The 23,298-nt window shown below is 53.2% G+C and overlaps 2 protein-coding genes and 4 non-coding genes across 7 annotated transcripts in view; 5 read left to right on the top strand and 1 right to left on the bottom strand.

Annotated features, from left to right (window-relative positions):
* Positions 1 to 15,879, bottom strand: part of LASP1 (LIM and SH3 protein 1) — a 34,960-nt gene extending 19,081 nt beyond the window's left edge. Inside the window, exons 1-2 of one of the 2 annotated variants that reach the window (XM_052785367.1) lie at positions 15,727 to 15,879; positions 10,533 to 10,627 (exon numbers count right to left, since the gene is read on the bottom strand). In XM_052785367.1, the coding sequence (XP_052641327.1) occupies positions 10,533 to 10,627; positions 15,727 to 15,795 (164 nt within the window). In that variant the 5' untranslated portion in view covers positions 15,796 to 15,879. Of the gene's footprint in view, positions 1 to 10,532; positions 10,628 to 15,726 lie in introns of those variants that run through there. The other variant, XM_052785368.1, reaches the window with a different exon arrangement.
* A 297-nt stretch (positions 15,880 to 16,176) lies between these two features.
* TRNAC-GCA (transfer RNA cysteine (anticodon GCA)) lies at positions 16,177 to 16,248 on the top strand. The gene has a single exon. It is a non-coding gene; the product is annotated as a tRNA-Cys (tRNA).
* Positions 16,249 to 18,467: 2,219 nt separating this feature from the next.
* On the top strand, positions 18,468 to 18,539 carry TRNAC-GCA (transfer RNA cysteine (anticodon GCA)). The gene has a single exon. It is a non-coding gene; the product is annotated as a tRNA-Cys (tRNA).
* A 319-nt stretch (positions 18,540 to 18,858) lies between these two features.
* On the top strand, positions 18,859 to 20,920 carry RPL23 (ribosomal protein L23). The gene is made up of 5 exons (XM_052785370.1): positions 18,859 to 18,978; positions 19,280 to 19,363; positions 19,656 to 19,784; positions 20,450 to 20,563; positions 20,790 to 20,920. Exons 1-5 carry the CDS (start codon positions 18,966 to 18,968, stop codon positions 20,870 to 20,872), a joined length of 423 nt encoding a protein of 140 aa, XP_052641330.1. The 5' UTR covers positions 18,859 to 18,965; the 3' UTR covers positions 20,873 to 20,920.
* On the top strand, positions 19,968 to 20,100 carry LOC128141670 (small nucleolar RNA SNORA21). Its single transcript, XR_008235136.1, has one exon. It is a non-coding gene; the product is annotated as a small nucleolar RNA SNORA21 (small nucleolar RNA).
* A 2,164-nt stretch (positions 20,921 to 23,084) lies between the features above and the next one.
* TRNAC-GCA (transfer RNA cysteine (anticodon GCA)) lies at positions 23,085 to 23,156 on the top strand. The gene has a single exon. It is a non-coding gene; the product is annotated as a tRNA-Cys (tRNA).
* Positions 23,157 to 23,298: the final 142 nt, after the last annotated feature.

Raw genomic sequence — 23,298 nt, 5'->3', positions numbered from 1 at the left:
GAGATCCCCAATTTTAACAGTCCCATCCCCTGAAGGGCGCTGAGCTGGAGGGCTGCACACAGGCTGGCAGGAAAGCCATGCAGGGAGACATATGGCTCCCGCGAAGGACAAATGCAATTTTTAAGTTGTGTGCACCATCAGCCAGAGCTGCATTTACGGCTCAGCCCACAGCCCAGGAGCTCCCGTACTATCTGCTGGTGCTGCCAGCCGAAATCATCCCATTGCCATGGCAACTGCATCCCATGCCCTGGGCATGCTAATAACGCTTGGGAGAAGACGAGTCCCCAGCAGCAGCCTCCGGATGAAGGGAGGAGGGAAGCCCCAGTCACTGCGAGGGCTGGAAACAGAGAAATTCATCCTCGGGAGGTTCAGAGAAACTGAAAAGCCGTGTTTGTAGGGGGACAAAAAAAAAAAACAAAAGTGAAAGACAGCTAACAGCCCTGCTTCTTGCATTTACAGGAACACGGTACCCACAGCAGTCTGTGCCCTGCTACAGCCACAGTCTGGCAAGGGAGAGGAAGAGATAGCCATAGACCGCACAGACTAAGCTAGAATTAGGTTTCCGCTTCTGTTAGATTTTGAGGAAACCTCCCAAGGATTTGAGGCAGCTTTTTACTCAGCCTTGAGCCCCTACAGACTGTTGTTAGCAGGCAGGAGTAATCTGCCCGTCTGCGCTAGGCGTAGGATGAAATGCACAAGTTGAGCATCTTCCCCTAAGATTAGGCATCGCTTTTCTCCCGAGCTCATGAGATCTGCCTGATAAAGAAAAGGCATGTCAGTTCTTGGGGAATTTAAGGCCGGGAGTTCTTGATGCAGGAGCGGTGACAGCCCCCCCACCACTGAAGCCAGCGCTTCCCACTGCCCAGCCAGTACAAACACAGACGCCCGGATCCCTGCCACACATCAGAGAGGGGAAAACCATCTCCTATGCATGAGGATCAGCCACAGTAATAGTCAGCAATAAATTAAATCTTAATGAGAAGGCAGCGAGTGAATTGCCTTGGGTTGGGAGCGCGGGAGGCAGCGGGTGCGTGGGAACGGGGCATCTGCGGGATCTGCAGCGAAGATGGGCACGTCCCTCCTTGCGTGGGGGGTCTTGTGGCAGAGTAGACCTGGTTCTCCCCCTTCTCACAGTCAAAACCGAGGAAGAAGCAGAGCTGTGGGTCCTCGCTGCCCTCCCCCAGCCGTCACCATAAATAGGTTTTGGCTGGGGAAGCAGGGAAGGGGAGGGTGTTTATTGCTCAACCTGCCTCACTCTTTCAGAAGAAGCGCGAGCAACACACACCAAATCCACCCGTGCAATTACCAAACAGCCATCCTCACCAACAACGACCAGAGCCAAAGGCTTCCAAAACTGGAACCAGCAGGAATTTTGGTGCCCACCACAGCAGCTTCCATGCAGCACTGAGCCCAAAGTCCATGGAGGAAGAGGCTTTCTGCCAGCAGCCGCAGAAGGGATCACACTGCAAGAGCTCGCCTGGCCACCGCCAGCAGGTCCCTGCCAGTGTCACGCTCATGGACACTCCTGTAACACGTGCACACCTGCCCTGATGCCCTTCGCTCCCTCCCTCTACTGCAGAAACACTTGTTTCCTAACTTGCTGCAACAGGTAGATAACCGTGCGGGGAACAAAAGTCACATTAAGGGAAAATGAAGCCCTGAAGGGTCATTAGAAAAACACTCCAGGCTCCACAGGCTTCAGGCTCAAGCAGCCTGAGAAGGCAAATGGGGAGAAGCTGCTTCAAACCATCCCTCTTCTGACAAACTGCAAGGAAATAATTAGTCCCACGCACCCTTAGCTGTGACATTTGTGTAAAGTCTGCTGCTAAGTAATAGCTATTCAGGCAAAACCAGTAACCTTTCAAGAATAAATGGGAGCCAGGGAAAAAAAAAAAAAACAACCATGCGAGCTACCTGTAGGGAGGTGCCCCGGTTCCTACTTCTGGCTGATGCTACAACAGGATCCAAACGCTTTGCTCCCGTTTTGGCAGGAGCATCACGGTGTTTTCCCTGCCTGAGGGGATGGGGATGCAGGAGGGTGAAGCAGGAAAGGAGCCAAGTTTCAGTGGGTCTCAGGGATCGCTCCGTGGCTTTGATGATGCTGTGGCAGCCGAGCTGGGGGCTGCGAAGCAGGAAGGGTGCAGAGCCCAGGCAGGGTGAGTGCACATCGAGCCCTCAGCATCCCCACAGCTGCTCCATCAGCCAGGCAGACACAGATTATTTTAACGACTGATGGAGAGGAGCCTGCTGGTCTCGGGGGCAGAGCCGCCAGACAGCTGGTGGATTTGCCTCGCATTTCGGGGTCTCTCCTCGCAGACACTGCTGGCATCCATCCTCTGCCTGATTAGAGCTTAATGAATGGGACACACGGGATCCCTCTCCCCCACCCGATCCCCCGCCGCGGGGGGCTGCTGTCAGATTAAGTGAAGCAGCACACGAGTATGTGGGGCAGAGGGACACGTGATGGAGCGAAGGCTTGGCACTTGGGGCGGCGCGCGCCAGCGTCGCATCCTTGCTTGGGGCTGGCAGAAAAATACCCATTTTAATCTGCAGCTCCACAGGACCTCGGGTGATTACACCCATCAGGAGAGACGCTAAGAAAAGCCACCCCAGATTTCACACGCTGCAAAAGTAATTGAACTGTCTGCTAAGGAGAGGAGGAGCATAGTGATGGCAGAGATAGCCCTGCTTTCCAGAGGTTGTCTACCCTGCGCAGGCAGCCAGCCCCCAGCTCGGCATGGGGCATCTGCCCCCCGTCCCGAGACAAACAGCCCAGAGCCCTTTGCCTTCTGCATCACAGCAACACCTCCAGCCTGGCAGGCGCTATCCACAGAGGGGGCAGCCACTTGCCACCCTCAAAACCCCACAAAAACCCAGTGCACACAGTTCCTCCTCCAAAGAGAGGAGATTAATGGCCTGCAGCAAGACCCTGCGTACAAGCCCTTGACAAGATACCCCAGCGAGGCTGCGCCAGGCCAGCCACAGCCACCAGAGACGAGGCATTTTTTGTTGCATTGCTAAATCAGGTCAATCGAGTCTCCTCCAGCCAGATAGAGCCTGTCTGGCTCCCGCATTAGGAGTTGTTTTGAGTACAGCAACTCCAAGGCAGATGAAAGTTTACCCTGCTGTTAATAGCAAGTTGCAGGGCTCCCATGGGATAACGGTCCGTCTGCTCTGTGCATCTCACAGCCCTTCCCCGAGCAGCTCTGCCTTTTCCCCCAGAATCACTACAGACACCCTTGCACAGCCACAGCAGAAAGAGCTCACCCAGTTCACTTGAGGGGCCACTAGCAATAGCTGCGTGACCAAAGGCAAGGCTAAGCTAGGAAGCTCCTTTATCAGGGACATTAGAAAGCAAAACAGACCCCTCCTCCCCATACCAGCACCTTGGTCCCAGTTCCCTTATGATCCATAAGTCGACAACACCTGGGCAGTATTTGCACTTTCCCAGACCCAGAGCAGTAGCATAAAAGGTTTGCCAGCAGCCTCAGTTCCAGATCAATGTGAATCTCCAAGCACTTGCACCCCAGTGCATCCCAGTCCTACCCTAAAAGCAGCATTTGTCCCCAAGAACTGCTTTCCCAGGAAGCCGAGTTAAGTGGCAGCACTTGAACTTCTGCCTTTGAGGCTTCTCACAAGCTGGAACCAGAGTTAAACTTCTTCAGTAGAGAGACTGGTGGGACACATCTGTAAAAACTCATTTAAGCGCAGCATGGCACCATCCAGCTACTCTACAAAGAGCCAACTGATGCAGGTCTGTTAGCTACAGGACCCAGACTCTGCATCTTCAGCTTGACTCAGAAACCCATATCTGTTCCTCCAGCAAGGCTAGTTTACACCATAGATCATGTGTGAGATGACTGAGTGTTTAGAAGAGCCTCTCTAGCTCAAAGTGTTGCTTGTATTCAAGTACAGGCTGCTTTAAGCAAGTGCTTTTGGCTGACTTGTCCAGCAAGCAGCAGCACAGACTTTAGCACTGGATGTAAATACACCACCCCCTTCCCCACCCACAAACCCGCACCTCCAAGAGGTGACAGTCACCTTTGTGCAGCTGCATCAGGGTTTTGGGAAAGAAGAGTTAAACAAAGGAAGTAATAGGCTCTGCTCTGCCAGAAGGCTCCCAAGTTCACATCCTGCCTTTCAAAGAGTTGCCAATCCTTGGGGACAAGCTTAAAAAAAAAAATCTGTTCTTTTTTTAATAATAAAAGCAGCACCACACCGCTTTGCAGAGGGCTTGCAAACATCCTACTATAAAAGAGCAGGCTGCAGAGAAAGACTTCAGTTCCTCCCAGTATTTTCAGGGAGAGCCTGCCAAAATGGCTGGTCCAGCCCTCCACGTGTGCAGCTGCTGCCTTCTCCCAGCATCTGCTCACAGCCCATCCAAAAATTGGCTTTGCATAAAGTAACTCAGAGCACAACTTTGAAGGATACTGTTTCTCAAAGACACTCCCATTGCCCACCCAGTGTACTGGTGCTACGCAAGCACAGGGCTGGAAGAGGCAGAAGAAGCCAAAACCCATCGCCACAAGCTCTAGCATGGCTGTCTCGGCACAGGACAGCAGCAGGGAACAGGGTTTTGCTCAGCCAATTCTGCTCTTCATGAGCACAGGCAGCATCCATCTCACCCCTGTCCCCAAAGGCTCTGCCAGCACTTAGCAAGGGTGTTGCAGAACAGCATACTGCCTAAGTGAAAAACAGCCTGTTTTCACAAACTTGCTTTAATCCATAATGGAAAGATTTCAAGTGAATGCAGGAGAACAGGGTTTGCCAAGCTGTGAAGTCAGAAGTCACTTCTGGAAAGGGCTCTGCTCATCACGCTGCTCCCCCAAAACAGAGCAGTGCCTGTCCCATCCTCCCCCACCGCTGTTTATGGGAACAGAGCAGGCATCGCACCAGAGCTGGGTTTTTCCACAATGTTTTTTGGCCGCAGGCATGGATAAGCAAGTTTAGGAAAGTCAACATTCATCTGCAGCCTGCCCCCCCTGCCCCCAGCGAGGTCAATGCTGGGCAGCCCTTGCTGCAGACTCAGCCCAAACCCTGCGCTCCTGGCTCCGAGGACGCTGCGTGGCTGCTGCCCCATCCCCTGGGCAGGGCTGCAGGCAGCTGCCAAGCCCTGGAGTTCTGCCTGAACCCACAAACCCACCCTGTGCCGGGTGAGCTGCGCTGCTGCCTGCCAGCCCAGGGCAGGAGGAGCGGGGAAGCCAGCTCGGTTTTGCTGCACTCCATACACTGCGGGCCAGTGACAGCGAGAGGACCCTCACCCACCGATGCAACACACCCTGACTACAGGGGATAGCGTTTCTTGGGGAGCAAGCTCACTTACCATCTGCTTTGCTAGGATGAGATGGTTTAGTCTTTAACAATAAGCAGGAGCACATACTCTCCTCCTCCTCCTAACTCCAGGAGCAGTTGGGAAACATCTGCCAGGTGGGTGGTGAACACCCAGGGCTATTGGCAAGGAGCAACACGGCAATGCAGGGTGAGCCCAGGAGGGACAAGAGTTACCTGCAAAGAGTTACGGTGACATTTCCCCTCGCCCCCTCTCCCACCTCTGCAGATGCTGTGGCTTGTGCACGCAGGGGCATCACTGGTGTAAACTGATCTCCAGCCAGGGAGAGGAGGTAGCAGCCACAGATGGAGTGGAGGGAGGGTAGCAGAGCCCTACAGAAGGGTTTTGGATTTCCAGGAGGAATAGTGTCAGCTGCGAGAACTCTGTGGTACAGACAGCACTCGGAGTAAGCCCTTCCCAAGCACTTCAGAAACCAGAGGCTCCACCCCAAAGAGGATTTGCTAACATTTGCAGCCTTCCAGCCATTAAATCACAGCATTACTCAGGAGAGCTTTCCCATACACCATATCCCCTCTCCCCCACAGAAGATGCATCAGCAAGCCCTTCCCCAAACACAGCAGAGGTGAAGTAGAAGCACCCTGTATCCCCCAGCTCCTCAAAGCCCTGCATGTTGGGGGTCCTCCCCCCCCCCCAGCAGCATATGGGAAGGCCAGCTTTCATTTACACCAAGACAAAAAGCAGAATCTGTTCAGAGCTCCACGGCATGCAAAGTGTGCGCACCAAGACAGAAAGGCAGTTCTTCTCATCCAGAAACTCGGCACAAATAAAGCATGGGATAAACACCTGGACTCCGTCCCAGTAACACAGTTGTTCCTCTTTCCCTTCCTGCCCCCCCCCCCCAAACTTGGAAGATCACTTTATTAATGTAGTAGGCTGCTACCAGATGGAGCAGAGAGGAATGCCAAGAACAGATCACTGGCTCCTTGTAAAGCTCAGAGCCGCTCACTAACTTTTTCCAAGCAAGGAGTTAGCCCAGAGGTATTGGGCCGCTTGCTCTGCATGGAAAGGCAAGGATTTTAATAGTGAGAAATCTGCCAGGGAGGTTCTTCGGGTCACCACCAGGAATTAAAGGTTTTACAGCTCCCGTTCAGACTCGCTGTGCCCCAGTAACACGAGGTGCTAGGTCTAGGTAAGGCAGGCAGGGCAGTTGCTGAGCCGGGAGCCGCTTGCCCTGACTCAGCGAAGAGGAATGTCAGCATGGAGATCCCGATCCCTCCGGACACATCGGCACGCATGCTACCACTGCGCCGGGTGTGGTTTCTCTGCAAGGAAAGTCAGCTCCTTGAAGGAAAGCTGAAGTCACGCAAGTACGGCAGATGGAGGGAGCGGGGACCCTGCCGACACACCTACGTAAGATATTTTTGGCAGTCTTGCATAGCCTTTAGCCCCTTTTTGAAGGGGAAAAAAAAAATGCAGTTTAGCAAGGGGGATGTGGAGACACAGCAGCACTTTTATTTCCTTGTGCTCTGCGCTCACAGGGCAGCCTGAGCCAGGACTACGGTAAAGGTGAGCAGAGGGTCTCGGTCGGCAGCACCATCTCCCCAAGCACCTTCAAACAAAGGATGCTGCACATCAGGCCAGGCTGCCTCTCCCTGGTGGGGGAGGAGGGACCGCTGAGCAAGTAGGCCATTAACTTCCTGCCAGCTAGTCTGCAGCAGTAAGGAAATTAAAAAAAAAATCCAGCACCGTGGGGTGCGCAGGCAGCAGAGACAGCCCCTCGGATCAGCCAAGCTCCAGCAGCAGGATGCCAGCACAGGGGATGCACGTGCGCAGCCAGGGTAGGGCTTTCCGAACAGAGGGGCATCCAACAGGGCAATTGCGTGTTCATCAGCACGAATTCGGGCAAACCCACAGCTCTGCAGAAGTCTAGCTTCAGGTCTCTTCTCAGTGTCCTCAAAGGAGAGGAGCAGAACCACCTCGTAGCCAAGAGAGAGGCAGAAAAGGAGCCTCTTGCCCGGGATATTGCTCCTTCTCCCCACCTCAACGCAGCTCCACACCCAGGCGTATGCGAGCTCCTCTCTGCGTTTCAAGCAGCAGCGCTGCCCAGTGATGTCTCTGAAGATGCCGACTCCCCGGACCAAACACACAGCTTTGAACTCTCAGACAGGATTTTCAAGGCACAGACTCGTGCTGCACGCTGAGCCACCACTGAGGCAAAGCATGGAGCTGCCAGTCACTAGGGCTGCCTGGAAGGAGGGGACCAGAGTTCTGCTGCTGCAGGTACCACCTCTATTTGGGACACAGCCCCGATCCCCCCAGCCTCAGCCCTGCCAGCTGCAACACAGAGCTCTGTTATCCCTTTGGCACAACAAGTAAGAAATTAAAGCCTACATATAATGCATATTTGGGAGCAGCCGGTCCCCTTGAACACACACCATCTTGCCTGTCCTTTGCAGCTGGGCTCTCCCCCACCCTTCATCTGCAGAAGCCTCAAACTTCACCTGGATATTGCCCTTCCTCCACTTCTACCTCTTTTAGTTCAAAGTGCTCATGTAAAGAGATGAGCCCAGCCTTGAATGCTGCTTCCAGTGAACAACCAGTCACCCCAGTACCCAGCCGAAGTCAAAAGATGAACAGTGAGGAGGGTGGAGACCATCACATCTGCCACCAAGCAAGTTCCCAACACTGATGGGTACGGGGAGGGCAGAGGGCAGAGTTAACCAGCCACCTTCTTGAAAGGCTTCACACAGATTTATTGCTGGGTAATGTCAGATAGGGAGGAAGCCCAGCCCTCTTCCTCCTGCTCTCTTGAAGAAAGAAACTCAGGAATTTGGCAGAAGGCCATGGCTCAAACAGAGGAGACCCTGTGCTAAGGCATGTTCAGAAAAGCAGCCTCTTCCCTGCCAGGATAAACGTTGCTTTTCCACCCCCTTCTCAGGGGATAGAAGATGTTGCCCCTCAACTCCAACATCAGCAAAAGCTATTTGGAAAGGGTGGGCTCCTCCTGGGCTGTCCTTTGCCAGACATGCTTACCTTGCCTGGACATTTCTTCCTCCCCAGGATACTCCGGGAGCAGCAGCTGAGAAGGAACCAAACCCACATCCAAACCCACGTCCTCTGGCTGGAGCTTCCCTTCACCCCACGTCTGGGCATTGCAACCGTACAGCCTCCACCCCAACAAACAAGGGGCTGGCAGCTGCCAGAGGCAAAGCCTCATGTGCCAGCAGTTTTCGGCTGCTCTCACTTCCCTTTGCTTTAAGGCATGGCCAGGCAAAGTAGGAAGAACAAAGCATTTAATGCAGGTTTCTGTGCACAACTCTGAACACCCAGGGCTACCCCGGGGTAGAGGCAAGACAGACGCCTCTTCTTCAGGGAGGCTGTTAAAGGGTTAAGACAGCAAGCCAGCATCAAAGGGAGCTCTCAAGCAGAGGGGGTTGAGAAACTGAGATGGGTTGCGCAGACTCCTTGGAATCTCAGGAATTTCCCATTATTATCCCACTTCCCTTCCAGCAGCCTGGAGGGAGAGAGCACAAGAACGGGACCCCAGGCCCATCCCTACAGCCAGAGGCAGAAGCACTAGGGATGGGCATGCCCCGGCACATGGTGCCAGGCAAAGCTCTCTCCCAGAGCTGGTATCAGGGTGCCCATGATCCAAAGAAAGCTTTGGTTCAGGACACTAAGGAGAGCTCGGGGTCTTATCTCCTGCAGCTCTCTGCAAATCAAGGTCTCGAGCTCACAGATCCCAGGCTGGTTGGGCCACCACCATGATAGGTTGAAAAGCCTGCACAGTCCAGGAACAAGTATCCCTCTAATCAACAGTTCACCCTGCCTCAGCCCACCGGTTTCCCCATCATACTACTACAGTACGTTCCCAGTTTCACCTCAGAAGCTGGAGCTCTAATAGTGCTGTTGGCCCCCACACAAGATAACCAAGTGTTACTTTTCACACAATTGCCACCCTGCATTTCAGGTGAGATCCCAGGACACAACCATTACCAGCCAAGACTTTAATGCTAGAAGTCTCAACTCAGATCAACAGAAGCTTTGGACCTTGGACAAGTCACAATCATCATCAACACCTGACATCAGCAATAGCTAACCTATAAAAGAGCTACAGAAGTGGGAGGTTTTTGCCAAGGCATCATATGGCTGATGGTCTTAGCACTTCTCCTTTCTGCTTGTCTTAGACATTAATAGGTAATACCCATCTTACAAGGATGTTGTCAGGATTAATGTTTTTAAAGTACTCTGTGAAAGAACCGTGCTATACAAGTACTAAGTAGTATTATGTTATCTAATTTTCTAAGAACTGTTAATGTCTAAGAAGCAGCTACAAAAATCTTATTGCAAAGCTGCTTTCTAGACATTAAGAAACATGTCAGGTACCTAGAGCTCATTGCTTCCCTATGGGCTAAGTAGGAACTAGCATTCATTATGCAACAGCAGAGCCCAGAAAGCTGTGCACAATTAAGGGTCCTCCTTGATAAGAAGCAAGAAGTGGGGGCCGGCAAACATTCACCACTCAGAAGCAGCCTGAAAGATCCAGGAAAGCAAATTGGGGTGCATACAGGCAGCTGCTCCTGTTCTACCCTGCTCTGCCTCTATCTCCCCCATGCTGCTCAGGAGAGAAGGATTTTGCATTCAAGCTGCATTTACCTTCAGATGCATTTACCTTCCCAACATCCAGGGCAAGTGCCAGGAGCTTAGGGTGAATGCACTTGGCCGTGAACTCAGCAGAGCACAGGCTGCAGTGACACCCACAACCCTTGCTGTTTCACACACCCCATTCCCCCAGCACAAAAGGGCATTTCTCCTCTCCCCAAACACCTGTGTTCAGTTGGGGTGGTATAAACACCTTTTTATTTCCCCTTCTTTAAGGGAATACAGATTAAGATCAACTCCATGTAAATGCCTGCCTGTATTTAAATTTTATTCTCCTTTTGGCTGCCCAAGCTGGAACTGGAGAGCAGCCATCAGCTGGCATTTAAGCCTGGAAAACACTGTTTTAATACTGGCATTAATTGGCTGGTGTGACCCCTTCAACCAGAGCTTCACACACTCCCAGAAAATGCTGCAGAGCAGCAGGGAAAGACAGTTTCTGCTGAGGTCAGGGTTCCCCAAACCTCTCATTTCAGGGTGTGAGGACTGATGCTTAAGAGGGAGGAGGGTCCGGCAAGTCCTACAGCATCTCCCGCGCCCAACGCTTTCTCAGTGGCAACGAGAGCAGGCAGCAGAGACTTACGCATTGCAATACGGCTTCTTCTCGTAGCCCTTGTAGTTTTTCATGTTTAGGGTCATCTTGCAGGTCTCGCAGTGGAAACATGCTTTATGCCAGAACTGGAAACAGAAACAAGAGAATCATTAACACAAGCGACTTGCAAAACAGGGCCACGTCCCACTAGAATCACACAACTCAAACTCAGCAGCTCCTCCAGCCCAGCGATGTCGGTGATGGCATCCATGACCCCTACAAAACCTAGAGGACAGACAATATTCTTACCAGTTTACAACACAAGCAAATCCCCCCTAACCGTCCCAATACATCTTATCTCAACAGGGCAGCAACACTTGTCACTTGCGTTACAGCAGCATCTTGCTTCCTTATCTCCAGACCAGGAATTCATGAGCTTGGCCAAATACAGGACAGGAGAAGCCTCCTACTCAGAAAGATGCACAACATAAATCCCTGTGAGCAGAGAGCCTGTCAGCAGAGTTAACAGCTGTGGTTTGCAGGCTTCAAAGTTGCTGCTTTAGTTTTTTTTTGCTGATGTTAGCCAAGAGATAGCCAGAAGAGCAGGTCAGGTAAGGCTGCACACAGACAGCAAGCCAAGGAAACGAAGACAGAAGAAAAAGTTCTCATGAGAAGCAGACAGTCTGACACAAGACAGCTCAAAGGTCCTCACCACAGATAACACCCTTCTGCTTGCGACTTAGGTGCCCAATCCCAAACCTCACAAACCCTACAGCCCCAGAGGATGCAGGATCACCCCAAGCACTCCTCATCCCCCCTCTGCTCACGGTGGGGCTGTCAAGACCTATGATTGCCCTTGTCAGGGCTGCAGCCTCACACAGGGCAGGGCTGGGAAGACAGCAACGGGGAAGAGGAGCTGCTAGGCTGACATTTTGGTGGAGGTAGTTTTTGCATCCTCTCCTCCCCAGCTCTTGCACCAGCAGCCTCAAGTTGATCCCACATCCCACCTGAGCTCTGTCATCTGAACACAGCTGTACAGCAGCACAGCTCTCCTTTTAACCAGTGAGGCACACTCAAGGCTCAAGACATAGCCCCTGAAATTCAAACCATGACCCTACATTATGTGTTGCAACACCTAATGAACTCTAAAGAAGTATTTTAAGTTTTTAGGGCTAGTCTTAAAGACATTATTTCCACTTGGCACATAACTGGCCCAAGTGGCTTTCTAGGGGGGAAGGAGCCTTGATGAGAACAGCTCAGAGCTGCTACCAAGCAATTCTGCAAGGCTGCTCATCCCACGCAGACCAAGGCTGATGCTCTGCTGGTCACCAAGTGACCAGACTTCATGCTTCCTCTGGCAGCCACAGCCACTGGGACTTGAGGGGTCTGGTGTGACTTCCCAGGGACCAGACCAGGCACCGCAGAAAGAAAAGCACACAGGCAGGAGCTGAGCTGGAGCAGTGCAACAGGGAAAGCATAGCCTGAAGCAAGGTCTTTACTCACTTGAGGTAAGGCAGTCCTGCCCTAGGGTTGCCCTCCCTCCTCAGCTGACCCCTCTCCTTCAGCAAGCCACCCTGTACAGCACAAACCACCCAGCATCACCCCACAAAAATCAGGGAAAGAAGCTGAAAGCCACATTAGCAGCTCATAATACCAAGTAGATTACAGTCAACAAGCCTTCAGTGTGACACCCAGGACTAGGAGCCAGGCACACATTAAATATGCAGCAAGCAAACCCAGGGAGAACAGCTGGTGGTTGTTGCTATGATTTCCACCCTTAAGCTTTTAAAAAGTCATTTCCACCACTGCAACTACTGGCTTGGTCTGCGTTACTGCAAGGACATGGCAAGAGCAGAGCCTAAGCCCTTGTGCCACCTACCCGCAGGTACCACACCCCAGTGCACAAACAGTGCTGCGGCTCTGTGAGACTATGACTCAGCCCAGAAGGACAATTTGCCTCGTTTCAGTTGCTCAGAGCAACATATTTGTTCTTTTCCTCTAGTTATACAAGTTCCTCCAGAGCTTGCCGCTAACAGTGAGAGGGGGCTTCTTGCTGCGCCACACGCTGCTCTACCAACACCCTTGTTCACATCCAGCCTGCGCAGGATTATTTTCACCCCCTCCCAGCTTTCAGGCTCTTTTAAGGACAGACAGATCAACAGCAGAGTCCTGAGTTCTTCAGGCACCTTGAAAGTTACAGCCTTTCGGTTGAGCTACTGCCACATTAGAGGTAATTAACAGACCTCTCCAAGCTTGTCAGCCATTCATAGCACTGTAATAGCTGTGCATAAATACCAGAGATGCCACTATAAATATGTAGAGATGAACTGACAGCCAACATGACTTCAGAGCCTCTTCCTCCAAGGAATACTCCTTGGCTCTTGGGAGCCTGGGTATCTGGCAAGGCCAGCTGTCCCCTCGCCCGTGGCAGCCTCCACAATAAGCACAGCAGAAGTGCTGCACTCAGGCAGCCTTTACCCCCGGCCAGAGAGCAATTAATGTGTATTCTTGCCTCAGTTTGCATTAGGCATTGTTCAGCAGAGGTGTTTCTGTCCTGTGGCTCCTACAAAGGACTCTCTGCAGCCTGAGCAGCCAGCCGAGCTACCCAAAGAGCACTACCCCTATTCTCTACGTCTTGCTGCCACCGAACTTTGTCTTACCACTGACAGTATTAATGCTGGATCCACGAATCTAAACCAGCACTAAAAGGAGGGCTGCAACACAGAACTGACACAGGGGAACAGCAGTTATGTAGGCTTCCAGTAACACTACCGCTCGCCCTCCAGCACGGCTGCAGAGAAAGAGGACAAGTTTCAAATAGGTTTTTAGAGGAGCATTAATGCCTGTGCTCTCCAATTCCAAGTTCGAAGTGCTCTGAAGACCTGGAGGCGATCCCAGGTACAACTGCATGGCGCAGCTCACCCCACGTCCCAGCAGGCCATAATCTATGAGAAGCATGCTGGCTGCAGTCCAGGCAGGCTGCTCTTGGAGAGATGGAGCCTTTAAAGCAACTTTGCCACTCACAGCAGACTGGATCTGGGGACAGAGCTCACAGCCACAGGACATGTTGGCGTAGCTCATGCTACAGCCATATGACATCCCTCCACCAAGGAAAGCCATCGCTCCACACCTGGGAGCGAGCATCACTTGAGACTCAAGGGTTAGAGGGCAATACAAGGAGAGACTCCTTGGGCTGAACGCAAACCCTTGATCAGGTTTAATGCACTGTAACAACTAGTTCTAACTTCTACTCATTTTAGAAAAAGTCATCTGACATCAGCTTTACATGGGTGCTGCAGCTGCAACCACCAAACCCTGCGACACCCGCTCCAGCGACGGGCGGCGCGGGAGATGTCACTTCCCCAGCGGAAGCCAGGCACATCACACAGCACCTTATCTGGAGAGCTGGTGGGGCTCGCGGGGAGGCATGGGGGAAGGGAGCAACCCCCATTTCCCCAAGCCTGAGCAGGGCATTTGCCTTTTGCAAGGTGACAATGTGAAAAGTCAAAAGGCAGAACTCACAGGCGGAGTTTCACCCAAGTCGGAGCCATCAGCAGGCAGTCTTACTTCTCTAGCTGCTGCACTGCATTTGTAAAGCCTGATAAAGCAGCAAGTTTTCCTTGTTTGCTGTAAATCTCAGAAGGGAAACAGAATTTCCTGATTCCACTACCAGGAGAAAAACAAGCACATCTGCTTGTCAACACACCAGCACAAGCACTGAAAGCTTAAAGGCAACTTACATGCACGCTTCTCCCAGAAGCCCTTCATTATTGCTGCCTGTGGTTCAACTTCAGTGCTAGCAGCATGTACACAAACAACACCAGAGCTGCCCTTTCGACTTTACTCCAGGTGGAGCAAAAACAGGGGACAGCCACTCTGCCAACACCATGCTTAGCCTGTGCTTTTATGGGAAGCGGGCAGGCTCTTCCAGCCAGAAACCCCAGGAAAAGTTAACACAGGGGGAGTTAGCAAGGGGGCAGCTGTTTGGTTAGGGGCATGCTGTACTACAAGACTGACCGTGCAACGATTTTCAGTAAGAGAAAGCTAGTAAGACCCCTAAAAGTACAAGATGATGACTACAACCTCCTGCCTGCTCCCAGACAACTAGAATACATGGTGTCAGGATGCCCATCAGTCTTACCCTCAAGGCAATGCACAACTGCCAGCTCAGAAGTAGCACAAAACCCAAATACCGGCTGTGCAGGAGGAAGCAACGGGTCGTTCCCCCTTCCCTTCCGATTATCCACGATTCGGATACCCTGCAGCTACTCGAGGCCAGCGCAGACTCCAGAAGACAGAGCCACCTCACTGCTCCCAACACCCAGGACAGTCCCTGGGACACAGGGCTGATAGTTCAGCTTCAAGCCATTCCCAGCTTAAGGAAGAAACATCATCTGTTAAAAATGCAAGCAACAGGGTCTGCTGAAGCTCAGGAATGCCGCTGCATTCTTCGAGTTACTTTTTTTAGTTCCTAAACTGGTCGTCCCAGAAGCCTGGAAGAAGAGGGGGAGGAGAGTGGCTCAGCTCTCCAGGAGGGGTTAGATCAGAGGCAAATCCCCCGGGAGCCGTGCAGGACAGGGAATGGAGACACCACCATCGCCTTCTGCATTGGACCTCACCTCCAGCCCCGGCGGAGACGGAGCTTTGTTTTCGATGGGAAAATCCTCAAAAAAAGAGACACTCAAAGCACTTGCGCACCACGTTAAGGCAGGCAGCACAAACTCTAAAGACTGAATTCTGGAACACAGAAGTATCAATTGGGTTGGAAGATTAAAAAAAAAATATATATGTAAAAAAAAGCTCAGCTAATGCAAACCAGATGAGGTTCCCGGCTTCAGGGGAAGCGTTAACTGTTGCTTTCCATCGGCCTCCGCGGGCGCCCGGCTGCAGCTTCCCGCGGCGCTGGGGCTGCTGCTGCCACCTTTTAATTATACATATATATATATATATATAAGGAAAAGCCCCAGACGCTGCCGGTGACCGCTCGGGCAAAGGACTCCTGTCCACGTCAGCCGGCGCGATCCGGGGAGGTGCCACCCCCGGTCCCCCGTGGCTGGAAGGAGCGTGGGTCCCGACCGCGACAGCGGGGCGTCCCCCAGACCCTGAAATGGGGGGGGGGCAGCATGGAGATACCCCACGGGGAGGAGCGGGGACAACCATCCCACCCAGGGGCAGCCCCACGGGAGACCTTACAGACTTCACACCCCCCCCCCCCCCCCAAGGGGGACACCCCCCACGGGCTTACCTTATCCAAGCAGTTCACCTTCTCGGTGGGGTAGACGATCTTGCCGCAGCGGGCACAGTTGGGGTTCATGGCCGGTGCTCGGGACTCGCTCCCACCCGGTGCCGCCGCTGCTTCTGGGCCTCCGCCCGCGCTGCCGCGACCCTAAATAGGCGGGGGGGGGGGGGAGTGGGGGGGGGGAGGAGGAGGAGGAGGAGGAAGGGGGAGGGGCACCGGGGGCGCGCAGGGGCGGGGCGCCGACCCACGCGCGTGTGCACGCAAACACACCCCCCCCCGCACCCCCCCGGCCGTGCGCGCACGGGTGGCACTTTGCACGCGTGCGCAGCCCCCCCCCACCCCCCCCCACCCCCGTTCCACGCGCGGACGCGCGTGGAACGGGGGTGGGGGGGGTGGGGGGGGCTGCGCACGCGTGGGGTCGCAGTAAGCGAGCGCCCGGCCACAGCGGCGGCAAGCGGGGGTATAGCTCAGTGGTAGAGCATTTGACTGCAGATCAAGAGGTCCCTGGTTCAAATCCGGGTGCCCCCTGGAAAAAAATTTTCCGGTTGTGTTTGGGGTTTTTTTTTTGTTTGTGGTTTTTTTCCCCCCCACCCCCACGCGTGATTCCACCTTAAGTGAAGCAGCCGGAAAACGTCGCGACAGTCCCACGTCGGTGTAGGGTGAGGAGAGCCGTGGCGGCGTTGGTGAACGCTCTCCCTTCAGGCAAGCGCCTGGAGGTGTAGCACAGAGTTACAAGAAATAACGACTCTTTTTTTTTTTTTTAACGGGAAATGAGCCACAAAGACAGGGCAGACACCCGCGTGGGCGAGAGGGAGCACCCTCCTCTCCGGGGCTGTGCTTGGCGCGTGGTTTACTACCCAACCAGGTTTAAATTTTTAGCGTAATTTTATTGAAATGCATTGACACGAACGTGAGCAGAAGCCTCTCGACCTCTGCAAGGCCGGCCCCAGCCCTGTGGGGTAACGCACAGCCCCGGTTCGTGGGCGTTCTTCCCGTGCGTGCACGACGACTCACCCACAGTGACGTGCAGGGAGTCAGGTGGGCAGCATCGACTCCGGTCGCTTTGGGTTATTACATTTCAAAAGCCTCAGTTAGAACGTTAATTCAATTTCTATCAGGAGATAACAACACCCTAATTCCCCTTCGCGGAGCCTGTTACAAAAGAACAGGCCTTGGCAATTGCTATTTGCAGGCAGGCTTTAATAAAGCACACCCACATCAAACGAGGCTGCGCTCGGCTCTCTTCCCCCTTATTCATTTCGGGATGTGGCTTAAAATTGGCTTCCTTCGTTTTAAAAGCAGCTTATCTGATCCTCTCACAAAGGCACCCACTCCTTCCCTTTCTGATCACTTCACCCAACACTTCCCAGCCCCCCCAACCAGCCTCCCACCCTTTCCTGGCCCATCGCAGCTTAATAGAAGACGAGCTTTTCTGCTTATCCAGCTCTTTGGGATGGCGTAGGTGGTTTTTCCTCTCTTGGCTCAGGAGACGCTGCTGGGTGAGGGAGGCTCTTCATCACCCAGACATTTTGGGTGCCCACCACCGGTTCAACCTCACCCCTGCAGACAGCGAAGCTGCTGTTGCTTCCCGGGGGCGGCTGAGGGCATCGCTCTGCCAAGGCCCAGCTCCAGCTGCAGTTTTTCTTTCTCTTTTTTCTTTTCACGAGCTGCCTCACGTCTGGTGTCTGAAGCATCCATTCCTGACCCCTCGATTGGGTCGACCTTGCAGCCTGGCCTGCGCTTTCCTCCTTGGAGACTTTGCAGGGGCGATGGGTGCGAGCTGATGTCCTGGGACCCCCCGCTCGAGGAGATGTGCCAGGTAGCACTGTGTTGCAATACATTTACATTGCTACGCCAGATAATGCTTCGGTACTTGTCTCTCATTAGCTACAAACCACGTGTTTACATTAGTGGTTGATTTTATAGCCATGAAATGACAGGATACTTCTTTGCTTTCTGAATTTATTATCTGAAACATGCATTTCCTGTTATTTGCTTTCAAGCTGTCAAGATGCTTTCTTAGCTCTACGCAGAGCACTCAGAGGACCAGGTAGATGAAATATTACAAGCAGCATCGCTTGTGCTTTCCTCCTGAAATTAGATTTAGGCAATCCCTAAGTAAATAAAAAATAATTTATTGCCACTAGGCAAAAATCTCTTTCACTTTGTGGTTAAGTTACACTGGAATTTGCAGAATCGCTAGGGCTGAAAAATTCACGTGGAGGCAAAACCCAGACAAGGCCAATTCCTTCTGATAACACAGAAAAATTAATTTCTTGACTTGCTGTCGAGCGCGGCGAGAGGTGCAGTACACTGCGGCCGCTCTCCGCCTAAAGCTGATCCCAGCAGCAGCCATGAATCGTGGGTGTGAATCGGCTGCCCTCAAATGTTTTTCACCAGCTTGGAAAATAACTAATTATTGCTCTTGCTCCTGCTTTTCTGCTAACGCGCTCTCAGTCGCCAAACCTCCGCGTGTGGCTTCTCGCCAGCCTGGGCTTTACCGCTTCCCATCGGGAGGGGGCCACACGGTCTACCGAATCCTCCTGCTCGGCGGCTCCGGGCGAATGTCCCCGCGGTTCCCCGTGGTGCGAGCGGCACCGGGGGGTGGGGGATGTCGTACCGGCTGGTCCCTTCCCGGGCACTCCCAGCAAGAACGGCCCCGGGGACGGGGGGGGGGGGGGGGGGGGGGGTCCCCGCTGCGGCGGCGGAGCGAGGAATGCGGCGGGGAGGAAACTAACCGGGCGGGTGGGGGTATAGCTCAGTGGTAGAGCATTTGACTGCAGATCAAGAGGTCCCCGGTTCAAATCCGGGTGCCCCCTGTTTTTAATTTTTTTTTCTTTTTTTCCTCTCCGTCTTTCTCTCCCCTCCCTCGACACCAGAAATCGAGAAAGAAAGATTTTTCGACCCAAATTATTTCGTGGCGGAGACCGGTCCGAAAGCCTTCCCCGTTGCCCGTGTCCGCGTGTCCGAGCCGGCCCGTGGCACACGTGGGGATCGGGGAGCGCAGCCCTGCGGGGACCACCGGACCGCCGCCGCCGCTCCCGTCCCCTCCCGGTGCTGCCGGTACCGGGAGGTGCCGCTCCCCGCCGCCTCTAGGGGGCGCCACCAGCGCTCGCTGACTTCCCCCCCCGCCACGTGACGCAGGCTGCCTTCCCCACGTGACGTCCATCAGGAAGGGCGGAGCAGCTCTATATCCCGGCGTGCCCCAAGCTCCTCCTTCCTTTTTTTTTTTTTTTTTCTTCAAAATGTCGAAGCGAGGTGAGGCCGGTGTTGAACTGGGGGGGGGGGGGGGGATGGCTCCATCCGGCTCCATCCGGCGTCCCGGAGCGGGGGGGATGCCCGGATCGCCACTGGGATGGGGTCTGGCGGAGCTGGGACCCGGGGAGCGGCCTCCAGCCTCGGCCGGGAGCGGGGGTGGGGGTGGCAGTCGGTGTCGTTAACCCCCTCCCCGGGGGAAGCGCAGGCTGGGCCGGCTCCCCCCCCCCCGCTGCTTGGAGGCCGTTTGTGCTCCGTAACCCGGGGGCGGAAAGGGGGCATTAATCCTTTTCTCGATCCGTAGGACGCGGCGGTTCATCCGGTGCCAAGTTCCGTATCTCCCTCGGTCTCCCGGTGGGTGCCGTGATCAACTGTGCGGACAACACAGGTGAGAATGACCGACCGCCCCGGGCCTGCGCCTGGGGAAGTCCGGTGGGAAGGAGAGCACGGAGGGCAACCTGCTGTTGAACAAGTTTGTAAAACAAAAAACCTAGTTTTTCTTCTGAAAAAGCTCTTGTGGGGTCCGTGCTTGTGGCTCAGTGAGACGTCGTGGAAGGAGACGGCAATCGTATCACTTTTGGGTGAAGGGGGAGCCCGTGTGCCGTTTGCTTCAGTTGGTGATTTGATAAGGGAAGCATCTTCCCGGACAGCTCGGTTAACGCCAGCACTTCTCTCCGTAGGTGCCAAGAACCTGTACATCATCTCCGTCAAGGGGATCAAGGGGCGTCTGAACAGGCTGCCGGCGGCTGGCGTGGGCGATATGGTGATGGCCACCGTCAAGAAGGGCAAGCCAGAGCTGAGGAAGAAGGGTGAGTTCAGAGAGGAGCGGCGTGTCCCGCTGCGGCAATGGGTGGATCCTGTCGAGAGCCTGCCTGCATTCTAGTGTCCCTTCTTCGAGGGACGGAGAGGCAGGTGGCTTGTTGGAGGGGAGCACCATTCCTCCCTCAAACTGACCCAGAAGGCAGGCACTGGATCTCCGGAGTGCCACCTCCACCCTTCCAAAAAGCACTTGTTGAGTCTGTGTGCAGTGACTCGGTGAGTTGTCGTGGAAGGGCAGAGCAAAGGCATCGCTTTTGGGTGAAGTGGCAGCTCGTGCTGTTCATTTCAATCAGGGGTGTGACACTGCCTTGGAAAAGGTGGTTTTCTATTGCTTGGGAGGAGTTCTTGCTGAATATTGTCTGTGAATTGATGGTATGTTCAGAAATAAAGGTGGGAAAGTGGAAAACCACTGAATTGTCCAAGTGTAGATGCAGCTCTAAGTGTTACACAGTTTTAAGCATAGTATTGTCTATAAACTGTAGCTTCTCCTAGCGAAGCACTGCAAATATGAGATGAAAAAACCCCAACCAAACAAAAGCCAAACCCATGCATTGAGTTAGATGCTGCAGCAGAACAGTTTTTCTGGGGTGTCTGTTGCTGGACTGTGTGCTTAAAAGGATGTTCGCAATACTGAGCTGCTTATTTCTCCTTGCAGTCCACCCAGCAGTGGTCATTCGGCAGCGGAAATCGTACAGGAGAAAAGATGGGGTGTTCCTCTATTTTGAAGACAATGCAGGAGTGATAGTAAATAACAAAGGTGAAATGAAAGGTACGGGCAAGAATCCTGTTGCACTGGGCGAAAGGGGAACGCGGAGAGGGGTGTTAGGTCGGCCCTGCCAGTTAGAGGGCTGCGCTCTCCTGGGAAAAGGGACCCAGATTCCCCTCAGACTCAGGGGAGTGCAATTGGGCTGAGCTCATGTTTCTATAAAATGCCCTGAACCATCTCTGCACCTACTTGGGCCTCTAATGCGCTGTCATTTTTTTCTGTTTTCCAGGCTCTGCAATCACAGGCCCTGTGGCTAAGGAGTGTGCGGATCTGTGGCCCAGGATAGCCTCCAATGCGGGAAGCATTGCGTAAATGTGTTCATCTTCGCAGAGATAAAATAAAAGTCCTTGTATGAAATAAGTAGTGTCTTTCTTGCCAAAGCGCCCTCGGCTGAGCAGGACAACGTTATAATGAGGAAGTTAGTTCTGGGAAGCCTTTTTACAGAACTCCTTGTGTGGATGTATACTTCAGCAGGAAAATGGGATTTGGAGTTTTAATATCCAGTGATAAGTCTCTTTTTCAGGCAGGTTCCTATACTACTGGAAAATATGTGGCAGGGGGTTGCACTGGAATGACTTAAATTTTAGCCATACTGACTGAATTGATCCGATTTATGTATGCATGGGTAGAACCTGGGAGGTGTCTATGAAAGCCCTTCTCCAAGAAGCCTTTCTAGAAGGGCTCTCATTGTAGGTCTGGAATTTTCTTCCAGAATGGGCAATTTAACTGCTTGGAGATAATGGTCTGATTCTCTGGGGGGGGGGAGATACTCCCTGAAACTGATCTGTACCATGAGCTGCAGAGTTCATTGTGGACAGCATGCTCTGAAGAGTGTTTCTTAGACCTTGCTGAAGACTTGCAAGGACACATCAAGCCCACTGCTGCTGGCTGAGGTAGTGGCTGAAGCAGATGCCTCTAAACCCTCTATCAGTGGTGAAACAGGCCCCGAGGTCATTGATTGCTAATTGCAAGTAGAAGGGGTGATCTAAACTTTCAAGATCAGCTGAAAGGCTTCAAGATCAGAGTTAGAAGGTATGTCTATGCAAAAACTCCTTGTGCTATGTGAAGTTGCTTGTGCTTTTCCTGGTGTTCCTCTGGCTGAAGCAGAGGAAGGAATGATTTAGATACAAACTGCATGTCAGCTTGTTTTCTGGCCCTCCTGAGCAAGGGCCACTGGAGCGCTAGGGAGGCTGCCTCGTACCTGGGCTCGCAAGTGAAAATAGGGATTACTTTGTCCTGTATATTGTGGCCCTGGTGCCTTGTAACACCCTGTTTAACCCCAGCAAGCATGCTGCTGTGGACCACGGGGCAGGTGACAGCGTATGGGGTACTGCTCCTAGGACTGGCTGCAGCTCCTACCTCAGGTAGCCCCTGGTGTGGTTGAGCTTGCTTCCATCTGTCCTGGCACAAAGCTGACCCCGGAACATGCTTCACTTTTCCCTTAAAGAGATTTCAGTGCAGAGAGGTTTTAATGGAGGAAGGAGGGTGGTGAAGGGAGCAAAGCCTCAGAGATTTTATAGCACAAATGTAGTTAATAGTGGACAAGAGCACCAGGGTCTTGCAGTGGTTTGTAAAGTGTTGTTGTTTTTAAACAGCTGTTTGGCCTAACCAACACAAATCTGCAAAATATCGTGGCCTAAAAATTGTTCCTCTGCTGTTCCCACTGGATAATCAGGAGCTGTGCACTGGTAGCAGCTGGGGAGGGGAAATTTGGAGGAGGGCTTACATGGACTGAGGGCAGCTCTCTTTTCTACAGGCCGTTCCACGGAGCAGATGAGCTGGAACGCCTGGAAAGGTACAGCGGGCGCTCTGGCTGTCACCGCAGCACTCCAAACCTATGGCTGAAGTCGATGTCTGTTTTTCTGAGTGGTGACCATCTTTCCAGTCCACTGGTGATGAAGGAGCGGTTCCTCATACCTGGGGAGAGATGCAGAGACCTGCTGATGAGTAAGGAACCACCACTAAAATAAAGGTGTTCTCCCCTGATCTATTGTAACAGCTTGTGCTGGATTTTTGATTTGTGAAGACTTTTTCCGAGGCAGGGCATGGCACAATAGCTGGATGAAATGCTTTGGGTGTTTCTTTTTGGGTATCCCCGCTGCTGGGCAGCCAGTTGGGGAAGACAGAGAGGCTGTGGGCAGGATAGGAGATGTTGCGGCAGGTGATTCCTCTGCGAGGCTGGTGTGCTCTGGAATGGCAGGGCACGCCCCGAGACCAAAGTGCAGCGCAGGGCCTTCAGCGGTGTTTTGAAGCCAGTGTTTCAAAGCATTCTTTTTTTTTTCCTTCTCTGTGATGGGATGTTTTGGAGAAAGATAACTGGGAATTCCTGAGCTTGGCCACCAGGAGCCTGGCTGTGAGTGTGGTGAGAGACGTGGGGTGGGGTTTAAGGTGAACTGAGGGGTAATGTGAGGTCTGTTGTGTGTGAGAGGCGTCGCTGCGGGTGCAGTGAGCGCAGGCAGTGGAATGCAGCAGAGCTGCCTCGTCGCTGCCCAGAAGGAGCCGTACCTGGCAGTGCTGCGCAGGTGGGGGTATAGCTCAGGGGCAGAGCATTTGACTGCAGATCAAGAGGTCCCCGGTTCAAATCCGGGTGCCCCCTCCCTTTTCCTTCTTTTGATCCAGAAAAGGTTGGTTTGGAGCTCTTTATTTCCATGCTTTTCCCATAAACTGTCGGCAGGCTCCGTCCTCTGTTTGATAGGGTGCTGGCCGGAGGTAAAGCAGCAGATTGCCACAAGAGAAGA

The sequence above is a fragment of the Harpia harpyja genome, chromosome 4, assembly GCF_026419915.1.
Source record: "Harpia harpyja isolate bHarHar1 chromosome 4, bHarHar1 primary haplotype, whole genome shotgun sequence".
In the NCBI taxonomy this organism is placed as follows: domain Eukaryota; kingdom Metazoa; phylum Chordata; class Aves; order Accipitriformes; family Accipitridae; genus Harpia; species Harpia harpyja.
This window is presented reverse-complemented; position numbering and strand designations above follow the sequence as displayed.